This window comes from Eulemur rufifrons, chromosome 8, assembly GCF_041146395.1.
Source record: "Eulemur rufifrons isolate Redbay chromosome 8, OSU_ERuf_1, whole genome shotgun sequence".
Lineage (NCBI taxonomy): Eukaryota > Metazoa > Chordata > Mammalia > Primates > Lemuridae > Eulemur > Eulemur rufifrons.
Window position 1 is genome coordinate 37112272 of NC_090990.1, and position 27373 is coordinate 37139644.

The window sequence follows — 27373 nt, forward strand, 5'->3', positions numbered from 1 at the left end:
GTTTTCAACAGGTACAAATACTGCTGTGAAGTATTTAAATTGGCCCAGAAGCAGAAACTACATAAATGCTTGCCTCATCAACAGAAGAGATAAATAATAATGGAATACACACACAATGGAATGTTATAGAGCAATGAAAATGAGTGAGCTATAATTACATATAACAATATGGATCCATCTCACAAACTAAGGAAGAAGGAACCAGACATATAGTACATACTATATGATTTCATTTATATAATGTTCAAAACCAATCTATAGTCTTATCTCTTGGGTAACAGGGATATGAGGGGGGCTTCTGGGATGCTGGAAATATCTTTCCTAATCTGGACGCTGGTTGCATGGGAATATTTACTTTATAAAAATTCATCAAGTTGTACATTCATGATTTGTATATTTTTCTGAATGAATCTGAATAAAAATTTTTTAAAAATGCTGCTAAGAAGTCAAAAACAATGAGGATTTAAAAGGTCTATTTGATTTAACAACACGGCAGTCATTGGCACTTGAAGAAAAACTATTCTGGTGGAGAAATGGATTGAAAACCAGAGTGGTGTGAGTTGAGGAACAAGTAGAAGAGGAAAAATGGAGACAGTAACCACAGATAACTCTTTGAATTTTGGCTGCAAAGAGAGAAAGTAGTAACTAAAGTTAGGGAGGATATTTTGGTTTTGCTTTCATGGTATGTGTATGTTTCTCTCTCAGTGTGTTTCTTTTAAGATGACAGACTCTTCATATTTAAATGTGGACAGAACATCTAGCACAGTGAGATTAGTTAAATCTAAAATATATTAATGAAGAGATTATTGATAGCATATGGTTCCTGAGAAGATAGAAGGAGATACAGAACACAGGTGAAGGGGCTGATTTTATTCACCTTGGCTAGAAACAAGGTTTTCTGACCCCCAATTTCAGTGGTCTTTTTCTACAGTTATCTGATTTGAAAGAATGGGATTTGGGTTAATGGCAATATTTTAATGTTCAGCGTAAAAGGAGCTTCCAAGTTTTAATCCTGTCTCTGTGGACTTGGGTGAGTTTTTAAATAGCTAGCCATAGCATCTTCCATGTTTAAAATGGGGATAACATTTAATATCATGTCTGGAGCCTTATGGATCAATTAGTAAACTCTCAGCTAATAGATTTAGAGATGAGAACGGCTAGAATGACAATACTTTTTGGATGTCAAAAGCTTAATAACTAAACTTGTAAACTATCTCTTGACCAACACACCTAAAGAAAAGACAATTGGAAGACATGGTACACATAGTGGTCACACTTCACAGTAAATTATATAAATTACAGAAATTATAGACCTAGTTGCCATTCCATAAAAGTGGGCTATGGTCACTACAAATGTGGCGTGTTCATCAGAGTCATACCACAATGAGCATTATGGCATGGTAAAGAACAGAGATGACAGATAGGTTTTCACAAACATCCTGTTGTTGATCTTCCCTGCTACTATGAGGGGCACACAGTGCGGTAAGACTGTTCTGTCCGGGTTCAAATCACACTACTACTTATTAATTATGTGGTAGTATGAATATGGCTCAGTTTGCTCATCTGTAAAATGGGGCAAGTAATAGCCTTCACCTAGTAAGGTTATTAGGAAGATTAAGTTATATGTATATTACTAAGACTAGTGCCTCTCTGCATATAGTAAGTATTTTTTAAGTGTTATCTATTATTGTTATTCTCAGAGGGAGAGGTCTGAGGTGAGCTTCAGGTAAAGGGCCCAATCTTATGGGACCAGACAGATTCTTCAAGGAAAATCTCTGTGCATAATAGGTGAAGCTGGGAACCTATGTTGAGGAATGGGAAATAAGAACTTGGGATTTAAGGTTCATAAAGAAATCTTTTTTTTGGTATAGTGAAAAGAGGTAGCCTTTAGAGTCAAACCTGGCTCAGAATCCCCTTTTGAACACTCTTTATCTGTGTGTTATTGGGGATAAGCTATTAAACTACCCCAAGTTCCTTCATGTATAAATAAGGGGATAGTAACATTTACCTTTCAGGACTGATTAATGAGAAGATTAGAGATAAAACATATAAAGGCACAGCAAAGTGCCTAAAACAAAGTAGGATATTGTTCCTGTTATTACTTTTATTGTTAATAATAAAAATAATAATTATAGAGGCCAAGAGAAAGGGTTAAGTTTCATCTAGACATTATTATTATTATTTTTTGTTCCTGGGGGTCAAGTCACAAAAGTATTCCCCATTTTGTTGTAAGATATGTTCTGCATTAAAATAACCAAAATTCAATTTTTGCAAGTTATTTTAGTGCTCACTTTAAAACTTGGGATGTTATACTATAAACGGCCAATTTTCATTATACAACGTTTCACTTCATAATCATCTGAAAATAGATAAATATCTTAGGTAATAACTGTGATAAATTTTTGAGCCTCTGAATTCAGGAGATAAATTGCCATGTTACTAAAAAGAACCAATTCTCTCAATATAATAAACATTTTTTAACATGTACTTTCTTTACATTTTTGAGACTACATCCCCTTTTCTCCTACAATATAGGTTGTATTTTGTTTTGTTTTTAGTAGCAATTATAAACTGATATTTACCTATTCTGAAACACCGTGGGAATGATATGGTCTTAAAGACCTTCTCAGTGGATGGCAAAATTCAGAGAGAGACCCCTATATGGATAACCACAGCACTGAAAAACACATCACATAATAATTCAATTCTTACAGATCTCTCTTCTGTATTTCCCTCTCTTTTATTTGATACAGTAGCCTCCCATTATCTGCAGTTTCACTTTCCACAGTTTCATATCTATCTATATATTAATAATACGTATCTATTGTCACTCTTCTATTGTGTTTACACAATTATCCCTACTGTCTAAACACAATTCTTCTAGCTGTTCTGCACTACTGCTAAGTCTGTTTCTTCATCTTTAAGATGAAGTGGATCTCCAGTAGTCCCCCCTTATACATGGTTTCAGTTACCTGCAGTCAATTGTGGTCCAAAAATGTTTACTTCTAGAATTTTCCATTTAATATTTATTCATAAGCTGTAAATAGTGTGCTGTTCTGAGTGGTGTGATGAAATCTTGCATCACCTTGATCCATCCTGCTTAGGACATGAATCATCGCTTTGTCCAGTGTATCCATATTGTATACACTACTGCCTGTTAGTCACTTAAGTAACCGTTATCAGATTGACTGTGGAGTTATCACAGTGCTTATGTTTAAGCCACCCTTACTTTGCTTAATAATGGCCCTAAAGCTCAAGAGTAGTGATGCTGGCAATTTAGATATGCCAAAGTGAAGCCATAAAGTGGTTCCTTTAAGTGAAAAGGAGAAATTTCTCAACTGAAGGAAAGAAAAAAAATCGTTTGGTGAAGTTGCTAAGATCTACGATAAGAACTTATCTTCTATCTATGAAATTTGAAGGAAAAAGAAATTTGTGTTGGTTTTGCAGTCATACCTCAAACTATTAATATAAAAGTTACAATTATGGTGTGCGATGAGTGCTTAGTTAAGATGGAAAAGGCATTACATTTGTGGGTGGAAGACATGAACAGAAAACATGTTCCACTTGATGCAATGTGTTGCAACAGAAAGCATTAAGATCTCCTGAAATAAGTGTTTTATTTTATTATTAAAAGTTTCTGGAAGCTGGGCACGGTGGCTCACACCTGTAATCCTAACACTTTGGGACGCCAAGACAGGATGATCACTTGAAGACAGGAGTTCAAGATGAGCCTGAGCAAGGGTGTGACCCCATCTCTACAAAAAATAAAAAAATTATCCGGGTGTGGTGACATTCAGTCCCAGCTACTTAGAAGGCTTAGACAGGAGGATTCCTTGAGTCCAGGAGTTTGAGGTTGCAGTAAGCTATGATGATGCGACTGCACTCTAGTCTGGGTGACAGAGCAAGACCTTGTCTCAAAAAAAAAAAAAAAAAAAAAAAAAAAAATATCTCCATGAGGCTGAAGTGGGAGGATCACTTGAGGTCAGGAGTTCTACACCAGCCTAGGTAACATAGCAAGACCCTGTCTCTTAAGGGGAAAAAAAAAAAAAAAAAAAAATTAGCCAGGCATGGTAGCATGAGCACCTGTCGTCCTAGCTACTCAGGAGGCTGAGGTAGGAGGATCACTTCAGCCCAGGCATCTGAGGCTGCAGCGAGGCATGATTGCGCCACTGCACTCTAGCCTGGGTGAGAGAGAGAGCAAGAACCCTGTTTCTAAAAATAAATAAATAAATAAAATGATTGTTCTGTTTTATTATTATTGTTATAAATATCTTACTGTGCCTAATTTATAAATTAAATTTTACCATGGGTGTGTATGTATAGCAATAACATAGTATACATAGTGGTTGGTGGTTTCAGGCATCCACCAGGGGTCTTGGAACATATCACCAGAGGATAAGGGGGGATCACTGCACATCAAAGCAGAGACTGATGATTAAGTGAACCATAAGAAGTAAGGGATGCAATGAACACCATGGGGTAACACAGTGTTAATAAAGGTCTATCATTTGAAAATGTCATATTTGTTTGTCACTCGTCTAAAGATTGCCCTTTTTTATCTGAATTACAAATATTTGAGAGTTGAGTTTACATCTGTTCTAAATGAGACTGAAAGGTTACAAACAAGTAACACAAATCAGATCTCCAGCTTTTCAACTGCACACCTAACTCAAGATAACTGATTAACTTGTGTTAGGCCAAATTGTTTTTCTGAACCCTCATTCATGTGCTATCATATGCTTGTTCATTAAACATGGTTCAGCAGCAATTTATATCTGTCTTTTTCATCTCTTCAGATTCTCAAGTTACTTCTCAATTTAATTCATTCTACTTGCTTCTTGTTTAACTGTGAATTACATTTAAATTTTAGGGTAAGATATTTAAATGCTTCACATCTCCCATCAGATTTGCGTGGTTCAATTTGGGTTAGTGTCCCTGATTTTTCTTGGTGGTTGGTTTTTTATTTGTTTGTTTTGCCTCTTTGTCAATAGCATCAACTACACAGACAGTGGTTTCCAGTTCTCAAGATCTCCCATACTTATCCATTGTTAGTAGGGTTCTCCTTCTTCCAGAATTAAGACTATTAACTCTCCTAGCTCCAAGAGCCTAGGAAAAAACAATGTCTTCTTATGACTTCTATGACCTTTCCAGGTAAGATTCAATTTTCTCCAGTTATTTCTTGAACTGTTCTCCTTCCCCTGTTTTTCCCCATCATCACAGGTATTTTCTCCTGAATTTGTTCTCCTTCCCCTGTTTTTCCCCATCATCACAGGTATTTTCTCCTGAATTTGAAGTACTTCATATAAACTACTATTTATGAAGTATCCATTTTTAATTATTCCACTGCTAAGAATAGTGAAAAAAAAAATAGTGAAAAGAAATTATAAATACCCTTACCAAGAAAGTGTCCAAATAAAACAACAACAATGTTAAAGCAATAGTTTTAAATGAGAAACTGACACAGAGAAATGAAAGATAACTTCTAAACTTTGAGATGGAACAGCTAGCAGCATTCACAAGCAATTTAGAAGTCAGGTGCATTTACTTATTGAACAAGTAGTGAACTATATTGCCACTAATAACGTAGAATGTCCAAATTAAATTGTTACATATGGTTGGAGAACATATATTGGTTCTGTAAAGTTTTATTTGTAGTATCAGTCATGTATCTTCTAACCTGTCATAATTAATTCAGTCCCCTTGCACTTTGAAATCTCCACAATAATAAGAACTTTATCAGGCTGGTGTTGGTATGAAGTGGCACAGCAAACCAAAATCCCACTGGGAGCAGTTCACAGACTTCTCTTCTAAGCAGCAAAAAGCTGTTATCATTTTCTGAATTACAGGAACTATAAAAGGACACTCTACTCAAGCTGCCGCTGAATGTCACCTGAAAAGCAATCACAAAAGGGCTCTGTCTTGGCTTATCTCTGAGCTCTGTCACTAAGGCAACCAGCAGGGAATAAGTATCTGTGGGTCTATGAATTTCAGAATCCCATAAAAGCCAGGGCTAAAAAGGCATGTGCAGCCTCTCAGAGATTGACTGCATTAATACATTAGCAAATACTGTGAAACACTGGATAAATGTCAGCAATTATGGAAAAAGCGTCTAATAACGATATTCGTTGCCTGTCAAACCCCAGTGAGGTTTGATATGTAACTGCCACTCAAAGCTGTCTGTAATTTTATCTCTTTTATACATCTGAATCCACAGCATTCAAATTTGTACTTTGAAAGTAATAAACTGTAAAGCAGTTCATTCCATGTTGATCACAACTGTCAACAAACATACAATAAAAGAACAAAAAGACTTTCATTGGCTCTGGGAACAATCAGTACCAACAATCTCTTGTGGATATTTATTTTTTAAAAACTATATATATTCTACACGTAGAATGTCATGATGTGGAGCAACAATTGATTTGACTGTCGATTAAGTCACCTTGAGCTTAAAAGGTTGCTTACCATACATGAATGCTCATTTAAATCCTTCTTTTTGGGTTAGAAAATTTATAAGAATTCATAGCAAATTAGATACAATTGTGAACAAAATGCCATGGAATCTGTTAGCTCCAAACAGGCTATAATGTTACCTTCATGTTCTTTCTCAAATACAGAATTACAGGCAATTGATTATATATAAAACCCAAGGGCCTAAAAGCACAACTTAATAAGCTGGGACTATTACTCTTTGGGTTTGTATTTCCATTGCTCAAAAAAATAACTTATTAAGAAATCTTATCACATATGTTACAGCAGTTCAAATGAAATAGACAGCATGTTAACTTGCAAACACAAATGCCAGAGATTAAGTAATGCACATATGTATTATAAACAACCTTCCATTTCTCAGTTATAGAACAGGGTCAAGTACAAAGGTTCCAACAAGACCTTTCTCAGTAACAGAGGAAATGAGCCTGGTTTCTTGAGCAAGAGCAGGGGTGTCTCCGGAGAAAGCAGTAACATGTATTGGAGTGACGGGCTAGCAATTATTTATTGTAATTCAGAACCAATCACTGACTTTTCAGTGCCACATTTAATATTAAGGAAAGAAACATTTACTATTTACTTTGTGCCAGAGGCCATGCTGGGCACTTATAAAGATCTGCTTCCTGCCTTCAAGGAGTTCATAGTCTCATAAAAGGAAAGTTATTACAAGTACTCTTCTTATAAACTAGCTAGAAGGAAAAAGGTGGTTTGAAGTAAACTTTAGGAAAATTGAGGATAATAGATAGTAACTGTACTATACTGTATACTATTTCTCTCAAAAAATACTTATAACCTATTTATTACCTGGCTCAAATGACATCGTGTACATGACAAAAATTTTGTGAACTGCAAATCATTATATAAAAGTCTCTTCATACTCACCTACTATGTTAAGTAACCTTGAGTACCAAAATAGTGTTACTGCTCATTCTTTGCCATATTAATAATATGCTATTCAAGAACACATACAAACCAAAGTACCATGGTGAAAATTTGAAATTTACTTATATTCAAAGATACAAGTGCTAACCTAACAAAGGAAAATAAAGGAAATTTTTTGCTTCTCTGTTTCAGCCTTTTTTTAAATTTTTTTTTTTTAATTTCAGCATATTATGGGGGTATAAATGTTTAGGTTATGTATATTGCCTTTGCCCCACCTAAGTCAGAGCTTCAAGTGTGCCCATCCCCCCCACAGTGCACACCGCACCCATTAGGTGTGTATATACCCGTCCGCTCCACCCCCCTACCATCTGCCTGACACTCCATGAATGTTATTACTATATGTGCATTTAAGTGTTGATCAGTTAAAACCAATTTGATGGTCCTTGTTTTTCCATTCTTGGGATACTTCACTTAGAAGAATGCGTTCCAGCTCTATCCAGGATAATACAAGAGGTGCTATATCAGCATTATTTTTTGTGGCTGAGTAGAACTCCATGGTATTACATATACCACATTTTATTAATCCACTCATGTATCAATGGGCACCTGGGTTGTTTCCACATCTTTGCAATTGTGAATTGTGCTGCTATAAACATTCGAGTGCAGATGTCTTTTTTATAGAATGCCTTTTGTTCTTTTGGGTACTGCCCAGTAATGGGATTGCTGGATCAAATGGTAGTTCTACTTGCAGCTCTTTGAGGTATCTCCATATTACTTTCCACAGAGCTTGTACTAGTTTGCAGTTTCACCAGCAGTGTATGAGTGTTCCTATCTGTCGCATCCATGCCAGCATTTATTATTTTGGGACTTTTCGATAAAGGCCATTCTCACTGGAGATAAATGATATCTCATTGTGGTTTTGATTTGCATTTCCCTGGTGATTAGAGATGTTGAGCATTTTTTCATATGTTTGTTGGCCATTTGTCTATCTTCTTTTGAAAAGTTTCTGTTCATGTCCTTTGCCCACTTTTTGATAGGGTTGTTTGATTTTTTTCATGCTGATTTTCCTGAGTTCTATATAGATTCTAGTTATCAGCCCTTTATCAGATGTGTAACATGCAAATATTTTCTCACATTCTGTAGGTTGTCTGTTTGCTCTCGTGATAGTTTCCCTGGCTGTGCAGACACTTTTTAATTTGATCAGGTCTCATTTATTTATTTTTGTTGTTGCTGTGATTACCTTTTGGGGTTTCTTCATAAATTCTTTGCCTAGGCTAATGTCTATAAGAGTTTTTCCAACATTTTCTTCTAGAATTCTTATAGTTTCATGCCTTAGGTTTAAGTCTGTCATCTACTGTGAGTTGATTTTTGTGAGAGGTGGAAGGTGCGGATCCTGTTTCAGTCTTCTACGTGTAGCTACCCAATTTTCCCAGTACCATTTATTGAATAAGGATTCTTTTCCCTTGTGTATGTTTTTGTCGGCTTTGTCAAAGATTAGATGGCCATGTGAGGATGGTTTTATATCTGGGTTCTCAGTTCTGTTCCATTGGTCTATGTCTCTGTTCAGCCTTTTACTAATTGTAAACCTTCAAACTCAGTTTAATCATGTTATGACAGAAAAATTCAGCCAAATCTCTCTACTTTCCCTCTACAACCTGAAATATAAAGAATCTAAATCATTTTCAACACATTGTCCTAATCCAAGTTATGTAGTTTTTTTTAAACAATTTGATTTTTTAAAACAGAGGTAGGTCTAATATGGAAACATAAGAATATTTTCATTTAAAATCTTCATAAAAATACTGGAATTACATTAGATCAGTCAATGAAATCCTCCTGAAATGACTGACTGTAAATTCAATTGCATTAATGCCATTTAGCTCACTCATGTGGCCTTACTGACTCCCTGAGTCCAGGTCTAGCCTTAGCTATTGGGTTCTTAGGCCACTGTAGAAGTCAGGATAATTGCCTAACTTGTAGTGTAATTAGAGATTTAAGTCAGATATTGGGGGAATAGACTTTAAGTACTTTGGAAAGTCCATCCATGCCTCTTGCTATTATATAATAGTTCCCAAACTTCACTAAAGGCAAATGGTTTGACCAGTGTGAGTGCAATTATGAGAAAAATTGGACTGGATATTTTAAAACTGGAACTATTCTGAGAAACATGGAAACATAAGAAATAGCATGATATAAGAGAAAGAGCATCTGCATCAAGGAGGGGGCAGATTTAGAGTTGAATACTGGTTCTGCATTTTACCTTATTATTTACTGGGTAAGGTTTCAGATCAACATATTCACCCTAATCTACTAGTTAAAAATAAAACTTATTGATGTTTAGTTACCTACAATAAAATGCACTCATTTTAAGTATAGTTCAAGGAGTTTTTATACACTCTTGTAACTACCACCACCACAATAAAAATACAGAAAATTTTCATCACCTCCCCAAATCCCCTTATGTTCTTCTAGTCAATCTCCATTTCTGACCCCAGGCAAATACCACACTAAATTGGTGTTTGTCATTTTATTATTTAGTTGTAAGACTTATATATATTAATATTACCTAGATCCACATATTACCCCATAAGTGTTTTGCAAATATTTTCTTAGTCTGTGGCCTGTCCTCTTTTTTTTTTAAACGGTGTCTTTTGAAGTGCAAAACTTGCAAATTGTGATTAAGTCCATTTATTAGGTTTTTTTTTTTCTTTTATGGTGAGGGCTTTTAGTGTCCTAACAAATATTTTCCTAGTCCCAGGTCTTAGAAGATTTTCTCCTACAAGTTTTGTAGTTGTAGCTTTTGCATTTATGTCTATGATCTACTTTGAGATAAATTCATGTATGGCATAAGGTAAAAGTTGAAGTTATTGTTATTGATATCCAGTTGCCCTGTCACCATTTGTTAAATAAAGATCACACTTTCTCCACTGCATTACTTCGGTCGGTATCTTTGTACAGAATCAATGAAAAACACATATCTATTTGTGTGTTTTTCACACAAATCTATTTGTGCTAGATCTATTTCTAAACACTCTATTTTATCCATTGACTTATATGACTGTCTTTACACAAACACATTGTCTTGAATACTATATTAATATTTTTTGATTTTTAATATTTTCTAATATTTTTTGAAATCAGGCATTGTAAATGTTCTAACTTTGTTTTTTTTCAAAATTGTTTTGGGAATTCTAGATCCTTCACATTTTCATATAAATTTTGGAATTAATTTCCCAATTTCTACAAAAAAAAAAAAAAGCTATTAAGATTTTGATTGGCATTGCAGTGCCATAACTTAGATTGGGGGAGAACTACCACCTTAAAAATATTGAGTGTTCCAACACCTGACCATGATAGCCCTCCCCATTTCTAAGAACTCTGTGAATTTCTATCCAATAATTTGTAATTTTCAATGTACAGACCTTGCACATATTTTGCTAAATTTATCCTTAAATATTTCAAGTTTTTGGATAGAATTGTGAATGGTATAAATTTTTGAAACTCAATTTTCAAAATGTTCTTGACTACTATGTAGCAATACAACTGATTTTTGTATGTTGATCTCAGTCTGTGATCTTGCTATCATTTGTCACTTCTTATAGTTTTTTTTGCTGATTATGTTAGATCTTACAGAAACAAGCTACTAAATATTTTGTATAAAAATAAAGACAATTTTATTTCCTCCTTTCTAATCTGCATGTTTTCTTTCTTCCTTACTGTATTGTACTGGTAAATATAACATTGAATTTGTGAAAGTGGACATCCTTGCCTCATTTCCAAACTTAAAGTGAAAGTATTCGCCCATTAAATATGTCAGCTGCAGCCTTTTCATAGATTTCTTCTATCAGACTGGGGAAATTCTTTTGTAATTCCTCGTTTGCAGAGTTAATTTGTTTTTTCTTTTGTGAAAACTTAAGGTATATTGGAGACTCATTTATATATATATAATTCACCAATATTCCAGCTGTATAAACACAAACACATTTATAATACATAAATTTCTACCACCCTAAAAATTTCTCTGAGTCCCTATTGGAGTCAATCTCCCCTAGAACCCCTTGGCAATACACTGATATGATTTCTATAGCTATAGTTATATCTTTTACAGATCTCACATAAGCGGAATCACATAGTGCTATACTCTTTTGTGTCTGTTATCATTCACTTAGCATAAGTGATACATATATCACTTATATGCATATCCATACACACACATATGTATATAGATGTACATATGTGTGTATGTGTATATACATATCAATAGTTCCTCTTCATTTAGAGTAACTTCTATTATATGGATATATCACAATTTGTTTATTAGTCGATAGTTGATAGACATTTTGGTTGCTTCTGTTTTTTTGCTATTATGAATAAAGCTCCTATAAAAAATTCAAGTACGAATCTTTGTGAGAATATATGTTTTCATTTCCCTTGGGCAAATACCTAGGAGTTGAGATTGTATGTTAAGTGAAAATTTAATTTTCTAAGAAGCTGCCACTGTTTTCCAAAGCAGCTGTACCATTTTTGCCTTACTACCTTGCTGACTGATTTTTATCATGAATATATGCTAAATTTTATTGAATGCTTTTTAAGGATCTATTCAGCTGTTCATGGATATATTCTCATTAATTTTGTTAATAAAATTTGTTGCGCCATCCATATATCCCTGGGATAAATCCCAGTGGATCATGATGCATAATCCTTTTTTTTTTTTTTTTGGACTTCTCCTGGCCCATCTTCTTCATCTTCTTTTCTTTTTAAAATAACAGCTTTATTAAGATATAATACCATACCACATAACATAAAATTCACCCTTTTAAAATGTAATATACTATACTTTTTTTATATCTTGTGGCATTTAATTTGGTAACATTTGTTAAAAACTTTACATGTATTTCAAAAAGCATATTGGTCTGTAATTTTCTTTTGCTATAATGTCTCTGAACAATTTTGGTATCCATATAACAGTAGCTTCATAAAATGAGTTGGGAAAGAATCTGTATAGGATTGGTATTAATTTTCCTTAAATGTTTGATAGAGTTTGTCAGTGAAGTCATCTGGGACATTTACATTGTCAGAAAATTTTTAATTACAAATTCACTTTCTAAAATTATAATTGAGCTATTCTCATTTTCTATTTCTTTTTGGATCATTTCAGTAAGTTGAGTCTTTCAAACAACTTGTCCATTTCATCTTAGTTGTAGAATTTATTGGCATAAAGTCATTCATAATATTTCCTTTTTATCCTTTAATTGTCTGTATGATCTGTAGTGATATGCCTTCTTCAATTGCTGGCACTGGTCATTTTTGTCTTTTCTCTTTTTATCTTGATCAGCCTAGCTAGAGTTTATCAATTTAACTGATCTTTTCAAAGAGTCAGCATTTGATCAATGATTTTTCCTACTCTTTGTTTTTTATTTCATTGATTTCTGCTCTTATCTTTATTATATCATTTCACTTACTTGGATTGAATTTGCTCTTCTTTTTCTATCTTCTTAACGTGGAAGATGAGGTCATTGATTTGGGTCTCCTTTTCTAATAAAAGTATTTAAAGCTATAAATCCTCCTCTAAACACTGCTTTATAGTTGCATCCCACAAATTTTGATATTCTGTATTTTCATTTTCATTAAAATGCTTCCAATCTGTGTGATTTCTATAACTCATGGATTTTTTTTTTAAAGTATGTTGTTTATTTCAAATATTTGGGGCCCTTCAGATACCATTATGTTGTTGATATGTAATTCGATTTTGTGTTAGTCAATAATTCTCATTACTATGTTCTAAAATTTATTGAAACTTTACTTATGGCCCAGGGTACAGTCTATCTTGGCAAATGTACCATGCATACTTGAAAAGAATGTATATTCTGCTACTGTTGGGTGAAGTGTCTATAAAGTCTGATTAGGTCAAGTTGATTAATAATGTTGCTCAAATCTTCTATATCCCTACTTATTACTTTTCTGTAAACTACTGAGAAAGAAATGTGAAATCTCTAACTATAATTGCAGATTTATTTATTGTTTTAGTCTAGGCAGTTTTTGCTTCATATATTTTGAAACTGTTATTAGGTACATATACATTTAGGATCACTGTGCCTTCTTGATGAGTTGACCTTTTAATTAGCATGAAATCCCTCTCTTAAATCCTAATAATATTCTTTGTTCTGTATCTTTTCTGATGTCCCATAATCATTACAGCTTTCATATGTTTAGTGCTTTCATAGTAAATATTCTTCCATTTATTTGGTGGAAGGATGTTCACAGTAGATTAACCTATCATTGTCACTTAAAAGTATGTTTCTTATAGGCAGCATATAATTGAATCTTGCTTTTTAAAATTCATTTTGATAATCTCTTTTAATATATAAACAATATATTTACTGTAATTATCAATATGGCTGGATTTAAACCATCTTGCTATTGGCTTTACATTAATCCCATCTTTTCTTTTTTCCCTTTTTCCTGCCTTCCTTTGGACTTTTTTTTTTAGTATTGCATTTTTTCTCCTTTAATGGCTTATTAGCTATACTTCCTTGTATTATTTCTTTAGTTGCTGCTCTAAGGTTTACAATATACATCTTTAACTTTATAGACTACCTTCAATTAATATTATACCACTTCACATATAATGTAGGAACTCTACGACAGCATACTTCCTTTCTGTTTTTTGTGCTATCGTATATTTTACTTCTATATATGTTAAAAAAAATTCCACATTACTTGTTATTGTTTTTCATTTAAAAAATTATCTTTTAAAGACATTAAAAACATGCGGAAAAATGTCTTTTATATTTAACCACATATTTATCATTACTGACACTCTCATTCTTCTCTGTAGATTCAAATTTCCATCTGGTATCATTTTCCTTTTGCCTAAAGAACTTCCTTTAATGTTTCTTGTAGTGTAGGTTTGCTGGCACCAAATTCAGTTTTTGTTTATCTGATAAAGTCTTTATTTCACCTTTAGTTTTGAAGGATTATTTTCACTGGATATCATATTCTAATTGGTCATTTTAAAAATATCTTTCAGCCCTTTAAAAATGTCATTCTATTGTCATCTGACTTGCATGGTTTCTAATGAGAAATCTGAACATTCTATATTTGTTCCCTGTGTGTAACATATAGTTTTACTCTGAACGTTTTTTCTTTTTCACTCTATTTCAGCAATTTTTTAGGGCATGCTTTTAGTATGGAATTGTTTGCTTATCCTTCTTGGGGTCCACTGAACTTTTTTAATTGATGTGTTTATAGTTTTCATTAAATACAGAAAAAATTCAGCTATTATTTCTTCAAATTTTTTTTCCTTGACCTTGTTCCCTCCATCTTTCCCCTCCTTTTACAACTCTGGCTCCATGTATGTTAGACTGCTTAATTTTGTCCCACAGGTCATTGATAATTTATTTATTCTTGTCTTTTGCTCTCTGTGCTTCAGTTTGGATAGTTTCTATCGCTATATCATCAGGTTCACTGTTCTTTTCTTTGGCAGTAAGTATCTCACCTGCTGTTCATCCCATCCAAAAAAATTTTCACTTCAGATATTGTATTGTTTATTTCTAGAAGTAAGTTTTTTTTTTTCTATTTTGTATATTCTAGTCTCTCCTCATTAAGTTCATGTTTTCATTTAAATCCTTGAGCATATTCCTAATATTATAACAGCTACTTTAAAGTCTACATCTACTAATTTCATTATCTAAGTCACTTCTCTGTTTCTTTCAACTGATTTCATTCCTGGTTATGGGTCAGATTTGCCTGCTTGTTTGTATGTGCAGTAACTTTTGATTGGATGCTGGACTTTGTTTTTAGAGGCAGCACCTGTTAATCAACTTGCTCCTTTTAAGGCTTATTTTTAAGCTTTCAAAAAGGAAGTCCTTCACTCTAGAGCTAGTTTATCTACTCCACAAAGGTGTAATTCTTCTGAAGATGTCTACTGAATGCCTTGTATATTCACTGAGGTGCCCCTACTATGGTTGGTAGTAACTAAAACTATTTTTAGCTCTGTGTGAGCTCTGGGAATTGTTTACCTTACAGCTCCCACTTGATTGTTCTTTTTTCTGGCAGATTTTCTTTGTCTGGCCTCTTGGAATTTCACCCTGTATACATACAGATCAGTATTCAGCTAAAGACTTGGGGAACCAGACGCAGACTTCTGGACCTTTTTCTCTGCTAGTAGTCTGCTTTGCAGAGCTGCCTGGTAGCTGCCTTAGCCTCCCCAAACTCCAAACCGTGTCCCTTCAACTCAGTGAAATCACCAGCCTCTGTTTTGGTTTCACCTCCCTACAATGGGATCCAGAAATTGCCTCCAGGTAGAACATAAGACAGGACTCATTTATTTTCTTCTTCAGAGCTCTGCACTACTTGTGTCTAGTATCTGAAAACAGTTGTTTCATGTATTGTATTCTGTCTTCTAGTTGTTTAAACAGGGAAGGAAAATCCCAGAGCAGTTACCCCTTCATGGGCAGAAGCAGCAGTCCACAGGTTTGGGGTTTTAATAAACTGAAATCAAGATCCACAGCATCAGATTTCAGTGCTTATAACTTTCCTATGGGGCTGTCTCACTTCCATGTGTTCTCCCTCATATTTACTGAGTAAACATGTCCCTTGAGTGCTTCATCCACACTACCAAACTTCTCATTCTTTCTATTCAGGATAGAGTTCATTTCACTTTTCTTCCCTTTAAAACCCAAACTTTCTTCCATTGCTTTCAAAGCTGTTCTTTCCGTCTGTTTAGTCTTTGCCTGTGTTATTTGTAAAAGACTCTATATGTTGACAAGGGCAATGAACCCTCTGAAGCTACTGAGTCTCACCACTATCAGAAGCAACATTATCCATGACCTTGCCAAATAAAGAAAAAGCCAGTGAAAATGTCCAAAGATTGCTTGAATCTATCTGCCCTAGGATAGGCTAACAAAGTAATTTAAATAGCAAAAGATGACCCTGAAGCTACTCAAAGAATGGTTCTGATTCTGCATGTGTATGCAATATAAAGAAGGTGCTCACTCAAGGGAAAGGCAGTTAACGTTTGTTGAATGCCTACTAAATGCCAGACATCACACCAGGGGTTGGCAAAATTTTTCTGTAAAGGGCCAGATAGTAGATATTTCAGGCTTTGTGGGCCATATGGTCTTTGTTGCAACTAGACATCCCTGCCATTCTAGTGTGAAGGCAGCTAGGTACAAAACATAAACAAATGGGTGTGAATGTGTCCCAACAAAACACTATTGACAAAAACAGATGGTAGGTGGGATTTGGGCCCACAGTCATAATTGCCAACCCCTGCATTATATTATGTGCTTTTACATCAGCTAAAACCATATGAAATTGGTAATATGCAATCATTTTTGTCCTTAAAAAATGGCAATTTCATATAGTTCAACCTAATATGTTAACCCATTTAATCTTCACAATAAATTTTCAACAGTGTTAACATCATCTCCAATTAATTTGCAGATAAAGAAACTGAAAATCATATAGTAAGTAATGTATGCAAATAATAGCAATGCTGGGATTCAGTGAACTTGTATTGGTCTGCTCACTTGTTTTCTCTCTCTCTTTCTCCCTCTTTCTCTCTCTCTCCCTCCCTTTCCCTCTTCCTCCCTCTCTCTTTTTCTTTCCCCCACATACATACACACACGTACATTGGTACAAACCAACTCACAATGTAGCTTCCCCTTCTCTTAAATCTGTTATTCTACTTGCCACTTAAAAAAGTTTAGTTTTGATAATTTTTATTAGAAAGAAAATAATCTGATTCTCTAAAAGTTTATCAAGTTACTTACTATAATCATATAAATTGATCCTTTAGTTGTTTAATTGTGATAGATGTCAACTTAGTGGAGCTCTGAACAATTTAAATAAATGAACGCATAAAACAATATATTTGATCCTGCAGAGCATACAAACATGAGAAAAGACAGTTTCTATGTCCAAGGTTTAGAATTAACAAAAGGGGAGAATGCAAATATGCAAATTAAAACGTAATCAAATGTCCTTTTTCTCTGGAAAGCCATTTTTTTTTTCACCATCACCATCTGTTAGCAAAATTGGTTGTTCCCTCTTCTATGATCCCATTGCATTTATATAAATTTCAGTTGTCATTGTTTGTTTATATACATCTTCCAACATACTCTTCAATCCCTGAGAAGCAAGACCTTATCCTTGCAACTTTAAGGGCCAGGAAGGTTACTGGTCTATAAGAGTTGTTCCATAAATGTCAAGTGAATGAATAGATAGATGAATGGAAATAAAACAATAATAGCCAAAGGTTAACCACGTTAGACATTCTTTCTATAGGTCATTAAATATGAAATATACGATTTCAAATCAGAAGTATATTATTGTATCTCAAACAAGAACCAGTACAATTAATCAAAGTATGTGCCTAAACTATTGACACCATTTTGCCATCTTAAGGGTAGCTTGTTTATGCCAGCAGCAAAGAAGCCTGGAGAACAAGCGGAGAAGAAATTGCAAAAGGCATTTTCCACAGCTTGTTAAGAACTGAATATTTTTCCTTGCAAGAAGTGGTCCAAAACCTGGAAGAAGTGGTAGTCAGTTGGTGCAGGGTCTGGTGAATACAGGGTGACAGAGAGTTTCCAAGTCCAGCTGCTATACTTTGAGCAGTGTTGTTTGTGCGAAATGTGGTCAAGCATTGTCTTGCAAGAGGATTGGCCTGTCTCAATTGACTAATCTCAGCTGCTTAATCACAATCATCTTTATCATTTCATCCAATTGGTTGCAGTAGACATCCGCTGTAATTGATTGACCAGGTTACATGAAACTGTGGTGGATAATACCAGCGCTGGACCAGCAGACAGACACCATTAGCTTTTTTTGATGAATATTTGGTTTTGGACTGTTTCGGCACTACATCTTTATCCAACCACTGTGCCAAACACTTGCGATTGTCAAAAAGAATCCACTTTTCATAACATGTAACAAAATGGTGTAGAAATGGTTTGCATTTATGTCATGACAGAAAAGAAAGGCAAGCTTTGAGATGATTTCTCTTCTGACATTCCTTTAAGTCATGTGGAACCCATCTATCCAGCTTCTTTACCTTGCCGATGTGTTTCAAATGGTTCAATACTGTTGGAATAGTAACGTTGAACCTTGCTGCTAATTCACATGTAGATTGATATGGATTCACTTCTACTACAGCTTTCAGCTCATCATTATCCACCTTGGTCTCATGTCACCCACGTGGTTCATTTTCATGATTAACATCATCTGGAACTTCTCAAACCTTCTCAAACTGGACACTTTATACTTAATAACCTATTAGTACTAACTACTTCAATCTTCAAAATAAACCTAGGAGTAACTATCCTCGTAACTACTGATGCCTTTAGTCTTCAAAATAATTCTATGAGTAATTATCCTTGTTCTATAGTTATGGAGACTGAGACCCAGAGAAGTTGTTTGTGATGACTCAAATGGTAAGTGATAAGAGTCAGATATGAGGAGAGAAGGGAAGAATGAAGGAAAGAAAGAACAAAAGAAGCTGGGCATGGTGGTTCATGCCTTTAATCTCAGCATTTTGACAGGCTGAGGCTAGAGGATCACTTGAGGCCAGGAGTTTGAGACCAGCCTGGACATCATAGGGAGACCCTCTCTCTACCAAAAATTTAAAAATTAGCCAGACTTGAGGAGGCATGCCTGTAGTACTAGCTACTTGGAAGGCTGAGGCAGGAGACTTGCTTGAGGCCAAGATTTCGAGGTTGCAGTAAGCTATGGTAGTGCCAATATACTCCAGCCTGAGTGCAAGACCCTGTCTAAAAAAAAGAAGAAGAAGTGAAAAGAATTTAAATAGAAGAACAGAACTACAAACTAATTTCTAAGAGGGTTAGAGAAAGGACCATAGGAAGAGGGACATAGGCAGGGTTTCTTAAAGAAAGGTCTTGAAGGAAGGGAGATAATTGTCAGTATTCTGGGTGGAAGGAATAGTATTAAATGACACAGAGTGGGAGACAGCAACAAGTATATTTGAAGAAGATGAGTATTTAGCTAAAGCTGCGGCACATAAGGCATAATATTCAATCATTCGTTCAATAAATATTTATCAAGTATTTACTCAGGGCCTGTATGGGAAAATAAACCTGGAAGGAAAGTTTCAGACCAAAGGATGGAAGTTTTTGAATGTCAGCATAAAAACTTGTACATACATCAGCAGGTATTGGGTTGTCACCTAAAATAAGTAAGCAAGGCTGATTGTGATTCATGTTGTACTTTAGAAATATTAACTTTGCAACAATGAATAGAATGACTATAGTAGAGGCTTATGAATTTACTTAGTTGGTAACTACAGTGTGGTAAATATGTGGTAACTGGAGACTGTGAGACTCTGCATTTGGACCATAACTCCTATAAAGTGGGGGTGGTGGTCCTGTGTCAGGATAATGTCCACAACTAGACATCAGCTAAACGCAAGACACCAGGGAGAAGTCACAGAAGAAAATGTTCCCCATTAGAAGGAAAAAAGCAAATGATATTCCCTCATTCACAGATTTACTTCTATTTAAGAGCATGTGTGGTTTTTGCTTTTATTTTTATTTTATAGAAAGGCCACCATGTAATGGTTTTGCTTATAAGTAACCTTATATTCTCAATGTAAAAATATTTAATAAGTCTCTGTCTCCCAACACATGCCAAAGATCTCTGGTTCTAAAATTCCTAATTTTCAAATTCTGAGTATTTCTTAGCCAATGGGAAGACTATTAGTAATCTCAAAAGAAAAATAAAGACATACAACAAGAAAGTATTAAAATTGAAGGACTTTTCCTCTCTTATATAAGCATTATCAAATCCTGGAATTTAAAAAACTACATATATTCAAATCATCTACATTATAATAAGGTGTCTAAACATAATTCACAGTGTTAAACTTATTTCTACTCTTTGGAAACCAAGAATGTCCTTGTTAAAGTGTAAAATGAGATTTTGCCTGCTTGCAACTCCTTGTTCTCACAGCTGAACTATCACAGCATGAAAACATTCCCCTTCTGGTGAAGCGTTAGATACCTATTTCCCTGATGAAAGAGTGCAAAAGGAACTGAAAGAGTTATTGACAATTCATACAGTATCCCATACTCCATTAGAGTACAACCACAAGGAAGAAAATATTTTAATTCTGAAGGGAGAAGGGCAACAATGTTCTTGATTGTTGACTTCACTGAGTAGTTTGAAAGTGTCAAAAGACTGAAGTCTACCAGGTTAGTAAAAGAATCAAGACTGTATAAGAATCTGATTATAAGAAGCTTATTTCTTCATCCTGTTTAGTAGATCAAAGGTTAATGAAAATTATACTGAGGAAAACATCTCCTGTGTTACTGCAAAGTATTTCTCATGCAGTATAAAAAAACACAAATGAAGAAGTATTTTAATCTCGTTCTTCCCCATCCACTTCTTTTTTTAAAAGTATAGCTTCACAGAGGCATAATTTACAAGCCATAATATGTAATCATTTTAAATGTTCAGTTAAATAGTTTTTAGTAAACTTAGAGATGTGCAACCGTTACCACAATCTAATATTTAGAATATTTTCATCACTCCAACTCCAATAAGTTCTTAATCTATGCTATTTCCATAAATTCATGGAAGCCACTGGTATCTAAAGCTACTGTATATTCAAAGCCATACAAATTTCTGCAACCGAGCAGGAAAAGTACAAACTAACCTCACTTTTAATGACCTTTATAACCAATCCTCTACTCTGGCACTCGGAAGCAAATGTTCAGGTGCTTTCTCTGAAAAGTTAAACCATTCTAAGTAATAAGTTATGGCACACTGTCTTGGAAAGAAATTAATTATATTTTTGTTGGTAACACATTTCAGGCTGTTTACACAGCTGACATTTCTCAGCTGTACCCAATTCATGCCCTAAGCTGTGAGGACTATCTTGTTTTGTAGCAGATGCCTCCACTTGAGTGATTTCAGTAAGTATAAAAACACCACTGCCTGCAACAATATAGATTACAAGCACCAGCTTTATGAGTTTTTATAGTCCTAATGAAAGTAAGGTTTTATGACACTTATTTGGCTAGGATCTCCTTAGAAGACTACAGTTATAAGCCATTTTTATCTAAACTCAAGCGCTGGAGCTGGTGGATCTGCTGTAGCACCAGTTAAAAGCAGCCTGGCCCTAAACATCTTTGTTTTATCAAATCATGCAGCTTAAGGCAACATCCTGCCAATGTGACAACATTTGCTCTGGGGAGGTGTGGGCAGGCACCACTTCACAGATTCTGGGACAAGGTGAAAATATGAATAATGAGGCAAAAAGAATCAAGCCTCCTGGTGGGGATTCCCTCTTGTGTTTGCCGTGTTAGATACAGCACCAAGTAGCATTATAGTCTTGGATACAGTCAGTTTTAGCTGCTTTCCGTATTTTCCTATAGTAGTGAAACTGCATTACAGCTCTTTGGTAAGAAATTAGATGTTATAAAATTCATTAAACATGGGTCTCAAAAGACTGTCAGTTTGTGACAATCCTGGGACACATAGTGAGACCCCATCTCTACAAAAAATATATAAATTAACTGGGTATGGTGGTGGCACATCTGTAGCCCCAGCTACTGGGCAGGCTAAGGTGGGAGGATGGTTTGAGCCCAAGAATACAGTGAGCTACGATCATTCCACAGCACTCCAGCCTGGGTGACTGAGCCAGACTCTGTCTCTTAAAAGAAGAACAGAGAAAAAGAAAAGACAAGGCAGTGTCAATTCAATGAATTAGCACCTAAAATGTATAAGGCACTATGTTACAAACAGAAGAACTGATCGTACTTTATTGAATTTGCGTAATTATTATTCTTGGAACTGGCACCTGATAAGCCTATTTCAGTCTGCTTTCTACAAGTGTGGGATCCATGAGCAGTTGGCTTTTCCAACCCTGTGAAGCCCCATATTTCTAGACATTCTCTATTACCTTATGCCTGTGCTCCTAAACCAGATTATTTTTGCTTTAAACTTTTTATTATGAAAAATTTCAAATTATACAGAAGTTGAGAGAACAGTATAATAAACCCAATATATACTCCAACCAGATTCAACAATGATCAATAGATGCCTAATCTGGATTACCTCTATCCTCACTCTTTCCCGCCACCCACAGGTTATTTTGAAGCAAGTTTCAGGCACCATTTCATTTATTTAAACCAGCCAATGCATACCTGCGATCTTTTTTTTTTGAGTTATCTTAATGTTAATCACAATATTGACTCTTATTTATTATCTACTATGAGTCAGATACTGTATATATATTATCAAGGACCTTTATAACAATGCTTCAAATAAGTGAGATAATTAAAGCTCAGGGAATTTAAGTGGCATGCTTACATCTTCATTTTATTTTCTTCTGTTATTTCTTGTAATAGGTTCTTAGACAATACTAAGAACATTTCTGGTTTATTCATGTCTCGTCAGGTAAACAGTAGGCTATCATTTATGAACATCACTCTTTTAATTTTGTAAAAACAAATGTAGCACGTTCTGTCAAATTTCTAACCTCAATGGAAACAAACAAACAAAAAAAACCCAAAACAAGCCAACAAAACAAAAAACCCCAACAACTACTATCCTTAGCATTGGACAACCAGCCAATAATTCTAATGATATATTATAATCTCAATGATAAAATCAGTTGTTCAGAAATAAATGTAAGGGCCTATACCTAAATAATTTTTTTGCTGGAAGAGTTCATTCAAAAAAGTTGTGCTATTTTCTGATTATTTTTAAAGTTTCCTAACCCACAAAAGCATGTTCCAAAGGCACAGAGTTTAACACTGTAGAATAATTAGACTCAAGTAGTATCTACAGAAACAAATTGTCTTAAAATTTTTCTGTCTTGCATAGAGAATTCCTGCACATTAAAATACATGGTGTTGGTGCTGGAAGAGAAGTAGTTATTATCCAGGCAGAAACATACCATTTACTAGAAAATATGGAAAGGTAATTCAATTCTAAGCCATAATTATTAAAAGATGTTTACAAAGTCCCAATTTCTTTTTAGCCCTATTTATTTTAAAAATTAGATTTAACTTTAGACTCCTGAAAGATTCTTTGATTTTTACTTTTTTAAAAGAAATGAGTATCTGGTTAGAATAAGCAAGTTTATGGGAAAAAGTGACCAAACAATTTCAGTTGCCTCCTTAGATAATAAAATTTACTCTCATGGAAAAGAACACTGATTGGAAATAAGGCAGAGATAGAAAATGTTTGAAAATTTACAATAGGAAAATCATTATAAATAAATATAATAATAGGCAAAAATGACAGACAAAATCTTTTCTTCCAGTTTTTCATGATAGTGAAATTTATGGGTATGTTTAAGATTAAAGTGCTTTTTTAATACTAACTGTAAAAATTGTTTTTATTTATTTTATTTATTTATGTATTTATTCTTATTTTCTTTTCTCTTTTATAGCCTGGGCAACATAGCATAAAAATGGTTTTTAAAGAACCAGTCTACTATGAGAAATGTAGTTTTAGAATGAAATATAATGATTAGGTTGATTTTGAAATACTGTAACTTAGGAAAAAAATGTTTTAATTTGAACATTAGTAATATCTGAATATATTCTTCTCATCAAGGAAAAATTTAAGTCAAATCAAGAAGCATCAAGTTCTTGACATTGATATTGTAACATTACCAATACAATGTTGATGTGTTTGGCTTGTAATATCTGTTCTGCAAGTGAACTCAAATTATTACAACTCCTCTTATTTTCACATTATTTGACTTGTAAAGTTCTTTCAATGGAAGATTCAAAGCATTTGATTCTGCTTATGATCAAAGCCAATTAGAATTAAAGTAGCAAAAGAAAGAGGAGGATATAAAACTGAGAATTTGACTGTTACTTACTGAGTCATCTGTGGCAGAAGTTGGCCAGCCTTCCCATAATTGATGGCGAACAGGGATACTTGTAAGGTCATAAACATTTCTCTTTACCTATTAAAAAGAAAGAGATAGCACAATTAAAATAGGATTTCTACATGACTTATGATAGTTTCCAGTCAATTTATGTGACATAAACTGAATTTCCTGTTTTCTTCTAGATTCAAAACAAGAATTTAAAACAAGGAAAACACAAGTCAGAAAAATTTTGTAAAAAAGAACAGTATCAATTTTAAAAGATTTTCAATGAAGACTAGATGAAATAATAGTTGAAGAAACATCCCTCTTCCCTTGATTGTTTTTCAGCTCCTGGCTGACTTCCAAGTTTCTTTTCAGTCAACAAACTTCAGGCATATAGTTCACTTAGGGCAGACCGCAATTATAAATTTTTGTAAATTATTTAATTTTTTAAATGTGCAATGATTCAAACATATATTTCAAGTTTCTATGTGGGAGAGAGAAGGGTAGTGGTTTGGGGTGGGGCAGGGGAGGAAAAACTTGAAGTTGTCTTTATTTTTTGATGTAAGTTTCAAAAATATAAAAATTTATTAATAGAGGTTATTTCTTTGAAATCACCCCAAATTAAAAATAATTTCAATGGAATATTTATTAACATCAGAGCCATCCATTAATATATTGTTTAGGCCCTTAATGAAAAGAAAATACAGCAAATGCTGTTAAAGATGAAAAACTGTTTTTCCCAACGTGCAATATTATACCTTTCAATTTAGGAGAGAGGGTAACTTACTAGAATAAGGTGTTGGAAGGTTAAACTCTATGTTATCCAGTAATTAAGAAGTATCATGTCTTTCCTTCAGCTTTTTTTCTAAATAGCTTATAGAAATTCCATTTTATTCTTTATTCACAAATAAAATAAATTAACAAATCATAATAATGGAGAGACCATTGTCTCTTCAGGTTAGTTATGGCATTATTACTCTATTGTAACAAACGAAGCTAGTGTTGAAACGTTGCCCATACTATGTTCTATAATAAGACTTCAATATGGTTCTTTATACTTCAACAAGCATTCATTCATGTTTTAAAAATGCAGAAGTCTAAAGTATCATGTTGTCCAATTACAGCGTTTTGTTATCACATTACTCTTTCTTATACATAAACACATCTAAGCTATCCTTCCAGTGAAATAGAGATATATGTTCACTAGGGAAAGGAAAAACAAAACAAAACAGAACTCAATCTATTTTTATCTCTAATGTACACCTGTGGAAAAAAAGACTTAGTAATGAGAACTGAGGAGCTTGGGGTATGGCTTGATTCCCTACTCAATTCAAACAAACAGCTTTTCTTTAGAGGTTCTTAGTTGATGGCCAGTCTACCATGCAATATTTTGTTTATAGTCAGTCACATCAAGTTTGGAAATTTTCATCAGTGATTATTACTCCAACAATTTAACCAAATGCAACTGGGCTAACATCTGATCATGTTCACCAGCTGAAACTATCTAGTCATGCTTAAACATTAGTGCTCTTAAGGAGAAAGGTGATCCACAAACCCAAAGCATTGTATCAATAAAAAGAGAGAGAATGAGGAGTCTTTAGGCTTCTAGGCAAAAAAATTCCTGTTTTTAAATTGTTTTTGGATCATGTTGCCTAGATACACCAAATTTTATCAGCTATTTTTGAATAAAAGCAGGACAAATATTTGTATCTGTTGGAAAAGTGGCAAGGCTACCCCAGCATTTGAAAGCATACACAAACAGTATGAGTATTTAAACAAATAACTTTGGAGTGGGATTCTTTAAATTCCACCTTAATTCCAAAATACAACAATAAGGTATTATGAAATAAACAGTATTTTCTTCTTTCATTAACTCATCTGTAACTGCACTGAATTGAATAACATTCCTTTGCTATTCTAAGCCTGAAAAGCATGTTCTGGCTATAGTGTTATGTTGGTATAAAGCACAACGCCAGACTGATGTGCTGAACAAAAGTGATCAAAGTTAGAGTAATGTTAGCCACTGCACAAGTATTTGGCTTCATTGTTCTCCCCAGAATGACATCTGTTAAGCAACTTGTCATAGAATAAACTGGCTAATGCAGACAGAACTTGGCTGAGAGGGTACCATGTAAAGCATATTAGGCTAATGTTTAATTGTTCCAATGCAAAGGCTAAATTCCCAGAGTATGCTGAAATTAAGCCAAAAGAATTTTGTGTTGAACCACAATCACCAAACAACAATTTAAGTGAAAACAAATTGGTTTTTCAAAAATAATTACATGCTTATCAATACTGTAACCACAGGTAGATTTTACCAGTATATGGATGAAGCACAAGTGATAAGATAACAAATGCACCAAATGAGTGATGATTTTACTAATAGAGATATTAGAATTCCATTAACTTTATTGATGGTTGTATTTAATTAAAAATTTAAACCACAATCCTGCAGGGAAGGAAAAAATCCAAAATGTAAACAAAACAAAAATAAAAATGATTCTTTAAAAAAATTAGTATTCTAGAAAACCTAAATGATAAAATACAGCTGTGTATAAAATGATGCAGATGAATTTAAAGTCACCATGAATCAGATGAAGGACAGAGTTCTCTCAGAGAAGGAGGGAGGATGAAGATAGAAGGAGGCGGAGCGGGAAAGAGGAAGGAGGGGAAGAGGAAGGAGGAAGAGAAAAGGGAAAGAGAAGAAGGAGATGGAGATGGAAGGTAAAGAGATAGAAAGAGGGAGATGAGAAGAAAAGAAAGAGGGGAGAGAGCAAGATAGAGAAGGGGGAGAGTAACTGACTGATTTGAGAGATGTGAGAGCACTTGTGAGAGGTAGGAAGAACACACACATAGGCTGGGTTGCTGTGGCTGGCATGCCCAGCTGCCATTATTGTGCAGCTTCTGATGGAGTTTCATCTTTAGAGAGTGTGTTAAATTCCATTTAAGGACAAGTGGCACTTCACAGAGTAACATTTCCTAAGGGCCTTTTTGTTTTACACATTTTCTTTGATCAGCATTGGCTCAAGATCATGCTGAACCTTCATAATCTTTTCAATTCTTGTTTTGCATTAAGCTCTAAATCTATGAGATTTCAAGCTGCTAAACTATGCAAATGTTTCAATTAGTTCTGAAGGAATTTAATAAATGCTT

General features: G+C 34.2%; 1 protein-coding gene across 2 annotated transcripts in view; it reads right to left on the minus strand.

Annotated features, from left to right (window-relative positions):
- FAF1 (Fas associated factor 1) overlaps nucleotides 1-27373 on the minus strand; it is a 440606-nt gene that overhangs the window by 176802 nt on the left and 236431 nt on the right. For both annotated transcript variants that reach the window (XM_069477930.1, XM_069477931.1), the window contains one exon: nucleotides 24227-24313. In XM_069477930.1, the coding sequence (XP_069334031.1) occupies nucleotides 24227-24313 (87 nt within the window). The remainder of the gene's footprint in view (nucleotides 1-24226; nucleotides 24314-27373) is intronic.